Source organism: Hibiscus syriacus, unplaced genomic scaffold (assembly GCF_006381635.1).
Source record: "Hibiscus syriacus cultivar Baekdansim isolate YM2019G1 unplaced genomic scaffold, ASM638163v2 tig00111847_pilon, whole genome shotgun sequence".
NCBI classification, from domain to species: domain Eukaryota; kingdom Viridiplantae; phylum Streptophyta; class Magnoliopsida; order Malvales; family Malvaceae; genus Hibiscus; species Hibiscus syriacus.
In genome coordinates, this window is record NW_024063200.1 from 2,251,621 (window position 1) to 2,262,876 (window position 11,256).

At 34.7% G+C, this 11,256-nt stretch overlaps 1 protein-coding gene across 1 annotated transcript; it reads right to left on the minus strand.

Annotated features, from left to right (window-relative positions):
• Positions 1–8,908: 8,908 nt before the first annotated feature.
• On the minus strand, positions 8,909–10,731 carry LOC120172192. Its single transcript, XM_039179722.1, has one exon. The coding sequence runs from the start codon at positions 10,707–10,709 to the stop codon at positions 9,360–9,362; it is 1,350 nt and encodes a 449-aa protein (XP_039035653.1). The 5' UTR covers positions 10,710–10,731; the 3' UTR covers positions 8,909–9,359.
• Between the last annotated feature and the right edge of the window lie 525 nt (positions 10,732–11,256).

Consider the following 11,256-nt stretch of genomic DNA (forward strand, 5'->3'; position numbering starts at 1 on the left):
AGGACCCTCAGATCATTCTCGGGTAGGCCCCGATCTTTCTTGGGTAGGCTCTCAAGCCCTAAGATGTTCTCTTAGGTTAACTCTTTGTAAGATGGTTTTAAAATATGAGTTTAAAAAGCTCCACTATAGTATGGTTTATGGGATTTTACTGAACTATCATTTGATTAGTGTACCTATTATGATTTTATCGTACTGATGGAACACACTAGACATCCTATTCGACCTCATGAAAACGTGATAGTATGAAAGGTTTCTTATTAACTAAGATTCATGGTTTCTACTCTGATACCACTAAATGTAACCCCCTCAAATCGATACGGATAGCCCGATCCGATCTGGAGTGTCACATTAGGGCCACCGGAGTGACCCACCGTAAAAATAGCGAAAAATTTAAAACTTTTCTTAAAACTTGTAAACTCATAAAATTATTTATGAGTACAAAATAAAAGTTATTAGTATTCGAAATAAACCAGATTTTCAGACTCATATATAAAACAAAATATAATTACATTCCCCCTAATCATATGTACCATACTCTAGAAACTACGCCGGAAGAGCTCCCTTACTAAATTCGATAGATGCACTGGTATAATTCTTTTAACCTCCAATGGTCTAAATGTAACCCCCTCAAACCGATGCAGATAGCCCGATCCGATCTGGAGTGTCACATTAGGGCCACTGGAGCGACCCACCGTAAAAATAGCAAAAAATTTAAAACTTTTCTTAAAACCTGTAAACTCATAAAATTATTTATGAGTACAAAATAAAAGTTATTAGTATTCGAAATAAACCAGATTTTCAGACTCATATATAAAACAAAATATAATTACATGCCCCCTAATCATATGTACCATACTCTGCAAACTACGCCGGAAGAGCTCCCTTACTGAATTCGATAGATGCACTAGTACAATTCTTTTAACCTATAATGGTCTAAATATAACCCCCTCAAACTGATGCGGATAGCCTGATCTGATCTGGAGTGTCATATTAGGGCCACTGGAGCGACCCACCGTAAAAATAGCAGAAAATTTAAATTTTTTCTTAAAACTTGTAAACTCATAATATTATTTATGAGTACAAAATAAAAGTTATTAGTATTCGAAATAAACCAGATTTTCAGACTCATATATAAAACAAAATATAATTACATGACCCCTAATCACATATATCATACACTGTAAACTACGCCGGAAGAGCTCCCTTACTGAATTCGATAGATGCACTGGTACAATTCTTTTAGCCTGCAATGGTGAGTAATAGAGTGAGCTTTGGAAAGCTCAGTAATACAGAACTACAGATGATGCTACATGACATGAAGATAAATGGGAAGCCATAATTTCCTTATTGAATCAAACGTATACCAATTGCGGAATAATCTGGGGTTCCATTAGTAGTTCATCGAGTAGAAGCCATGAATCTCAATTCATAAGAAACCTTTCATACTATCACGTTTTCATGAGGTCGAATAGGATGTCTAGTGTGTTCCATTAGTACGATAAAATCATAATAGGTACATTAATCAAATGATAGTTTAGTAAAATCCCATAAACCATACTGTAGTGGAGCTTTTTAAACTCATATTTTAAAATCATCTTACAAAGAGTTAACCTAAGGGAACATCTTAAGGCCTGAGACCTACCCAAGAAAGTTCGAGGCCATGGGGCCTACCTAAGAACACATCTTAGGGCCACGGGGCCTACCCGAGAATGATCTCAGGGTCGTAGAGCCTACCTAAGAGTCACATTAGGTCCATAAAAATTTTCCAGCTTGATCATAGTTGTACTTTACAAATCTGTATCTCCAAGATACAATTATATCGTGATACAAATCCATAAGCCATCACCATTAAGTCGGTGCATCCATAAAATAGTAACCATAAATTTCAGTGTACCTCATGTTAAAACAATAAAACAATTTGATCATGTTCCAGGAACGAGGTCCTATTGTAGAGAATCGATTACTAATCGATCTAAACAAACATTTAAGGTTAATATTTTAGAATTCCACTACGTTTTCATGTGCATCTAGAATAACCAGAGTGATTTGAGTCGAAAAAGAAGAAACGAACATTCAGGGCAATTACCATCCATGACAATCGATCGAATTATCGAACAACTTGAGATGAACAACTTTCAGAACTGATGCCTGACGATTGGTCAATTCATTGCCCTTCCTGGTATTCACTCTATAATACCAACAATTCTTGTCCATAAGTCATCTTCATAATCATCGCTAAATATAACTTAAAGAATCGAACAAGCATCCTTATCATCTTTATTTTCTTTCCACGTTACTACAATATCAAGAATTGATGACGTATTTGATTCTTAGTTAATAACCATAGGGATTGTACATCATACAAGTTTATTGTATTTCCAGACTCATCCAATTACTTACTAAATTCTCTGTCATTAAGGTTCCTTGGTTCATTTAACAGTTAATGCTATCTCGGTTAGTTCAGAGTTTTCCAGAGTAATTCAAACACTTCTGAGTTTCGGATACATGTTGTACTTCCATTCAGTTCACTTTGGTCATATACTAAAATCGTTTTGGTATTCGTGATTGATTTATCTCATGAATATTCACTTCTTAATGTCGAATGCGCTATAGCGTTGAGCTGAGATGAGTATTTCTATAAATATCATCGATCCAAACTTGGGGAGACGAACTAGCATTCAAGTGGTACTTATGCCATTCAAGTACTGATATAGCACTAGCATTGTTTGACTGGCTTAAGTTTTGTTCCATAATCTTTAAGAGCAGTACAACATCCATGGTTATTTGAATTTCATAAATAATCTGAGACATTTACTTAGTATAGGACATAAGGGTATTTTGGTCCTTTTCATGCTCAATGATCTTCTATTCATTTCAAAGCTTGAGGCATTTTTATTACAGGGGTATTCTTCATGTACAAGATACTAGAAGTCTATTAAGGAATCATTTTGAGATCAAAGAATGTTTGGGAAAACAATTAACCATTGGATCTCTAAAGTATAATTATTTTCGTTAAGAGTTAATACCGAAATTATCTGGTTAAGAAATTACAAAAATGCCCTTGAGAGGTAAAAATAGTCCAAGTTAACTCTGAATGAGGAAGTAACATGAGAATATTTTTTAACCGATAAATTACTGATTTGATTGTTGAGATCCTATTTTTGTATGGAAAATTCATGATAATACGTTAGTAACATATGAGAAGGCATTTAACCTGGAAATCTCTGACTTGAGTAAGTACATGAAGAATAATTTATCGATGGTGATAGTTTGTCGGAATAGTTCGAAGGGACTGACATAAATGATAAGTTTAAATTAAATAATAAGACCGGACAGAAGGAAATGATTGAAATATTCTAGATCTGTGAGATGACCAAAATACCCCTGTAATAGAAATGATTAAAGAATATCACCAAGCCAGGAATGAATGGATATCCTTAAGATGAACAACAATCAAATCAGTAATTTATCGGTTAAAAAATATTCTCATGTTACTTCCTCATTCAGAGTTAACTTGGACTATTTTTACCTCTCAAGGGCATTTTTGTAATTTCTTAACCAGATAATTTCGGTATTAACTCTTAACGAAAATAATTATACTTTAGAGATCCAATGGTTAATTGTTTTCCCAAACATTCTTTGATCTCGAAATGATTCCTTAATAGACTTCTAGTATCTTGTACAAACACTTTTGGGGTTAAAAACCAGTTATCCAAATTTTCTAAGCAAAACTAGCATTTCTTTTGCACATCTGTAATTTTATCGAATCAATATGTCTTTTCAGAGTTATTAACCAACTTCCATGAATAATTATTGTCATCTTACAACATAAGGGTATTTTTGTAATTTTCCCCTACCGGAGTATTCTCATAATTTCCCATCCAAGTACCTTTAACATTTAACCTTTGATTATAAGCTACAAATCCATGATAATACCTTTATCACTAATCACAGAACTCATAATTTAATTCTAACAATCCATCTATTTCTTATATCAGTCATCTGAGCCATATTCATTTACCGAATTTTTATTGTATTCGAATCGTGTGTAGAACTTCATTAATTACACATATGAGACCAAAACATTTCCATTCATGCATTTACCAATACCAACATGTTCCATAAAGCATGAAAAGGTAGTAATGTATTACCTCGATTTTCGTGCCATATTGCTCGACCATTTAAATTAAATTTAAACACCCTCGATCTTGAAATCAACTTTCAATAATTCCTCATATACATATTAACAGAAATTTTATAAAAAACAGAGCTTAATTCCGAAAAATGGATCAAATCGGGTGATTAATTAGTGAAAAACAACTTATCGAGTTCGAATTTAGTGAAACGAACTTCGAAATCGAACTCAGGACATCAACAAAACCCAAAATATTACTCTTAAATTTCAGCTCACCAACTTGATTTGTAGCTTCAAATCTTTTTCTAACGAACACAGACAATTTATCGAACAAATACGTCTTCAATTAATTTTCCTCGCCATAAAAAAATAACTTATTAGAATCTAATTAATAATTTGGGGACCCTATTGTTAACACTAGAAACTTTAGGAGTCAATATAATTTTTAATTACTAAAACTAGGGACTAAATCGATCTTAATAAAACTATAATGTCATAATCATAACAATATGAAAGCTAAGAGTCAAGGTTGAGCTTTTAACACTTGGATGTCTTACCTTGTAATTTCCCCCTTTTTACTTTATCAACTAAAACCCATGTGATCTTACCCATAATATATTTCAAGTAACTTTTTTTAAAGCACTATTCGACCAGTGCATATTCTTATGCGGTAGCAGACACCATCTCAGGCGTTTGTAAAGGCCAACTTCGATACCCGTTATGTTCCTTAGCGTATATGGCGGAAGGTAGAGCGGTCGTTGATGCCGTTATCATTGCTGCAGAGCTGGAAATTGAAGCGTCAGACTTAATATTTTCAAGCATGCGCGTTAAGATTGGTTCCCTGTTCTGCAAATATGAAGGCTCACTTTCTAGTCGTTGAGTCGTTGGTTGGTTCGATGGTTGGAAGAAGCTCCTCCAAGAGTAGAAGATCAAGCGTCGAAGGATCATCAATGGCTCGACCCGCCTAGATAATTGTTGGAAGCATTTGTTCTGGTGCTCGTACAGGTTCTGGTTTTTGTTTTGCTCCTTTCTATTGTTCGTTTCATGGTTCTTCTTCTCTGGTGCAAGGAGTTTGAATGGCCGACAGTCTGGTTTTGCTTGTGTTTAATTTATGGGTATGTATTATAGCCAACTAGTTTCTACTTGTGGTTCTCTATTTTCCATATTATAAAAATAATAATAATAATCAACTTCACATCATTTCCATTATTTTATTTTTCTTTTGTCAACAAATCCAACTGTGAATCAACAAGCATGAAATGATATAACATTTCTTCTAAGCTGGAAAGCAATGGATTCCAACCTTGTCTGCAATACCATTATCCTTACTTAAAAAATATATATAACTTATTGAGTGGCCCTCAATTTGATTAATAAAATAATAATATGCTAAAACAATTATTTAAATGGATTGACTTAGTTTCACAGCAAATGAGTCATCTGTAATAAAAGGGGTTATCTCCAAGCGTATTACAGTATAGCTCAAGGAGAGAAGGGCTATCTGTCAAAAACAACCTTCGAGTTCGATTCCATTCAGCTCAAGGCCATATCAAATTTAAAGCATAGCTCAAGGCGAGAAGGGCTATTTGTCAACAAAAACCTTCGAGTTCGATTCCATTCAGCTCAAGGCCATATCAAATTTATAACATAGCTCAAGGCGAGAAGGGCTATTTGTCAACAAAAATCTTCGAGTTCAATTCCATTCAGCTAAAGGGCTTATCAAAATTTACAGCATAGCTTAAGGCGAGAAGGGTTATCTGTCAACAAAAACCTTTGAGTTCGATTCCATTCAGCTCAAGGGCATATCAAATTTACAGCATAGCACAAGGCGACAATTGCTATCTGTCCACAAAAACCTTCAAGTTCAATTCCATTCAGCTCTATGACAGCGAGGAACTACTTTCCTGTTAAAGTTTAAGCCGATGTCTTTAAGTCAAGAGGAAAATCTGGGGCAATCTCTCAGTTTAGTATAACATAACTCAAGGCGAGAAGGGTTATCTGTCAGTGAAAACTTTCGAGTTTGATTCCATTCAGCTCGAAAGCCTATCAACCACATGGTAGTATCGAGGAACTACTTTCCAGTCGAATTTTCAAAATGAGGTCTTTAAACCGAGGAGAAGACTAAGGTCGATTACAATTTGGCAACAAGAAGTCACTTTCCGATTTAGATTCTGAACTACGGTTTCAATTTCATGAATAAGTATATCATTTCAAGACTAACTCAACTTCACGACGGAGGAATCATCCATGAATCAATTTAACAGGGAGTTATTCTTAATTGCAATATTAGAGTCAATTTTCAACTCCACAATGGAAGATATTAGACTCAGGAACCCCTTCATACCGAACAAAAATTTGTGTCCTTTTATCTTTGTCCTATTTTTCGTTACACGAAATAGGACAAATAGGGGCAATTGTACACACTCATTTTCGTCCGGAGCTTTTTTTATTTTATTTATAATAATATCGTATATTTTTTTAAAGATTTTCTTGAAACATCGGTTTTTGAAATATATATAATATATAGTTTTTGAAAACATTTTAAAAAACATATATAATATATAGTTTTTGAAAACATTTTGAAAACTTATATATTATATAGTTTTGAAAATATTTTTGAAAATATATATAATATATAGTTTTTAAAAATATCTTGAAAATATATATAATATATAGTTTTGAAAATATTTTTGAAATATATAAAATATATAGTTTTAAAATATTTTTGAAAATATATATTATATAGTTTTAAAAACAGTTTTTAAAAATATATATTTTATATGGTTTTGAAAACATTTAAAAAAACATATATGATATATAGTTTTAAAAATGCTTTTTATTTTATTTTATATTAATATTTTTTATATTTATTATTTTATTAATATTTTCCCTTCTTTTTTCTGTTTATTCATGGTCCAATGAAGAGTCCAAATAGTTCACTGAAGTCGGTTTTGGGCCTGATCCAGCCCAGTAAATGTTATGGTTTGTGAACACTAAAATAATATCATCTGGCACCACAAGGGAGTTATCATCGGGCGCGTAAGGCCACACGCCGGTGTTAAACCAGCCGTTTCGGAACCAAATAGAGGAACACGAAGGGAAACAACCCCTACTTTTAGCAATAACATCCAGACTAATTTGGGACTGACTTATCCCGTTTTAGCCGGTCAAACAAGCAACGGATCGAAAATAACGGGAACAACCCGTTGAGGGTGGAAACAAACTACAGGCGGTGGGGTATAAATACCCCCACCAAATCTGTCACAAAGGGGACACAAAAACAGAGCCGAAACATCAAAACCACAACAACATCGAACCACAAATGAAGCAAACAAACCAAAAAAACAAATCATTTCGAAACACACAAAGGTGCAAAGCAAAGAAAAAAATCATAAAAAATAGAGCATCGTTCAACCAAAGGGTCCTCGGAGAAGAAGGACCCACCAGAAGTCGAACAGTCCGCAGGGACAGGTAAAAATCGAGGAACTAAAACTTAGATCTACGTCGATTTGTAGGGATTTGGGTTTTGGTTTCGGATTCCTAAGGTTGAGGGCTTTCGAAAGGGGTAAGTTTTGATTTTTTCGGCCACCAGAGGAGGTGGCCAGAGCGACGACGGGCAGCGGATTTGTCACCGACAGGTGGTTGGTTTTCGGTCGGTTAGGGGAATGTTCGAGAGAGTTTTTGAGATGAAGGGAGTTTCTTTTTTGGGTAAAAATTATATATTTCGGTTTTGGGCTATTTATAGGGGAGAGACCACTGTGTAATTAACTAATAGTTAAATTATTTCCACAGTCCCTCATATTTTGAAGTGTAATTCATTTTGGTCACCTGTTTTAATTTTGCCTCTGAATTTTCAATTTATTCAATTTAATCCCTATTTACATTTCGTATATTTTGTAAATTGGTCCCCTAACTTTTTATTTTTCTCTTGCAGCCCATTTTTAGCATCAATTCGGTATGTAAATTTTAATTCGTTCCTATTTGATCATTTATATATTTTTTAGTTTTTTTAAGAATAAAAAATAGTTATTATTTTTCCCTAAATGTTTTTTTCTTTCCTTTTTATTTTATTTTTGAAATTTAACATTTTTTACTCTTTTTATAATTTATTTTATTTATTTCCTTGAAATTTTATTTTCTTCATTGTTTTTTCATTTTTTCTTTAAACTTGATTTTGTATTTTTAAAAAAAAGTTTTTATTTTTTTATTTCATGTTTATTTATTTATTTATTTATTTTTACAATCTGACATTCTTTTTGACCTTTTTTCCAACAAATCACGAGTAAATAATTTGAATCAAGTTTTTTGAATTTTAATTTTAATTTCAATTTTTCGTAATTAAGACAACCGACAAATTAAATGGTGCCGAAAGGACAGTTTAAGGGTACTAATCCTTCATTAATTGTAACCGACTCCCGAATCCGACGTATTTCTGGTAAAATATATATCAGGTAAGATGGTGTCCGATAAACGTAAATATTTTTAAAATGATCGATGGTGACTCTAATATTTTTATTCAAGTCGAAACTCAATTTCGGGCCCACCCAAAAGGAAGATGCGACATAATTAAGAATCATCAAGATTTGAACTTTTGAAACTTCTTAAAGAATCTAGTATCTCATCCCACTAAACCAATAAATTATAAATATGAGTGTATATAAGGATGATAATTTGATTTTAATAAAGATTTTTGTAGATATGGGTGTTGATAGGATGATAATTTGAATTGTATTCAACCGGTTTTTCTTTATTTTTAGAGACTTCAGAGGGGAAACAGAAGTAAAACTCAACAAATAACTATATGCCAAAACTTTATTTTTCCCGATTCCAGATGATGTTCCGAATCGATTACAACCGAGATCAATTTGCTGCCACTAAAACATTGAGCCAAAACAACCCAGAGATCATGTACTTAAGATATAGGATAAATGCGAAAGCAAATGAATTCGGCGCAGAGGCACGACAAGCATGGCCTATAATGCATAAGTAATGCACATATTATTCCAACCTAAAAAACCCTCAAGGTACAATTCAGTCATTGAAAAATCTTATACCAAAAGAAGGATTTAAAAGAAGACATAAAATACTAATAGAACTTTTAAAGAATAACATGTGATCCTCACAAAGAAATTCTGAGATTTTCTACATCAACAATATTTACATTCTTTTAAAAACCTAGCACTCAACAAAAGGCTTCAAAATTACGCGTGATAGAAAATTACCATCATGGTGCAGCACCAGCTCTCTGGGACCTTCTCCTTTCGTACTCGGCATCGTCGGTGGGCAACTCGTGACGGCAAACCGGGCAGGTATTCCTTATCCCAAGCCAGGGCGTTATACAATCTCCATGGTAGCGATGTGCACATGGCAGCTGCTTCATCGTTTCACCTAGGTTAATCTCATCCTTACAAATTGCGCATAGTGCATTATTGTTCATCAAATCCTCTTGAGTTGCAACCGAAGAAGGAAGATTCTCAACCACGGATTTTGAAGCCGGAGGCCTCCCGATAAATGCATTCTCATTCTCAGCAAGCTGTCCAAACAACATTTCGTATTCTCCATTATAAATATAGTCCTCACGGTCAGCAAAAAATGGCTCGTCGTTTTCATCCATATCTTGGTTTGTCTCCAAATTATTTGTGTTGAACAAAACCTCCCACCCCAAAGTCCCCATCCCAACTGCCCTCTCAAAGTTAACTGCATATCCAGGTGCTATAACCGGGGAAATTGAAAGTGAAACCGAAATCTCATCATCATCGCCAGCATCAGCTAACCCGCTTAAAACCTCCCTCTCATCAACTCTACCATCCACTTCCTCCCATTCGAAATCTTCAAGGGTTTCCCTATGATCCTCCAACTGAAGCGAATCCCAACGAAGTGAAATACTAACACTCACATCGTCATCGTCAACATCGTAACATTCATTAACATGATCATCAATTCCATATTCATCCCCAGAATTCAATTCGGTAGTCAAGATCCGATTATCAATTTCATCCTCCGAATCAGAGTTAAACCCAGTCCTCCGAATACCATTCCCAAACCTTTCAAAACAATTAAAATTAGATGTAGCCTCACTGGCACTCAACCCAGAAACCCTCCTTTCGACGAAAAAATCATCACCGTCGTCATCATCTCCACCACGGATTTCGATCTCGTTACCATCCATGGAATCAAACCCTAACTCTAACCCTAAATCTAGATAATGATTCCCCTCAATAGCACCGAAACCTGATTCGGTTAAAGCATCAGAAAACAAATCAACGGCATTGATTTCATCATCATAGCTAATGTTAGTGCGAATAATAATGTTAGTAGGGTTGGAATCGGAAAGGACCTGAGATTGGTCAACGCGTTGGTGGAAGAGATCGATGACGATATTGACTTGGTTCTCGCGGCGGTCGAAGAGGTCGGGGCCGTTGAAGATAAGGGAAACGTCGTCGTCTTGAAGAGGGAAATCAGGGTCGGAGGAGAAGTGGAAATCGTGAGACCAATAAAGGAGGGAAGATGGGGTTTGGTGATCGACGTCGTCTTCTGGGTCGTGAAGGTGAATGAAAGAAACCTCTGAAGCCATTGTTCTTAAAAAAAAAAGGAAGGACGGCAGTGAAAAGGACAGGGAAGGAAAGGCAGAGATTAAGCTGAGAACAATATATAAAAGAGTAAATTACATCATTCCTCTAAATTATTTTATTATAATTTTCTTGATGTGGTATTTTTTTATTTCATATAAAATAATTTGAAATATAAAATAAAAATAGAATATGACTAGAAACCACTGTCGGCCACCATCGACTGTCGTGGATTATGATCGTTCGGTCTCAAATTTCATAGGTCGTTTTACCTCGACACCGTGAGTCTGAATCCGAGCTCCATTTTGTCGAAACTTGCTCTGAAATTCATGAATTAGAGATTGAAAGTGAGGAAGTTGGAACGTTTTAGTTGAGATTCACAGGTTTTGAAATATTTTTCGGTGAAACAACCACCAAATTCGGATTCAGGGGGTCGAAACGAACTGACCCATGAAATTTGAGACTGAAAAACCATCATCTACACTGGTCGACGATGGCCGACGGTGGTTGGTTGTGGCGTCTGACCACCTTTTGTGTTTATTTTATATTTTC

Coding starts and splice junctions, on each gene's coding strand:
- LOC120172192 (XM_039179722.1), bottom strand. CDS start 10,709: ATGGCTTCAGAGGTTTCTTTCATTCACCTTCACGACCCAGAAGACGAC.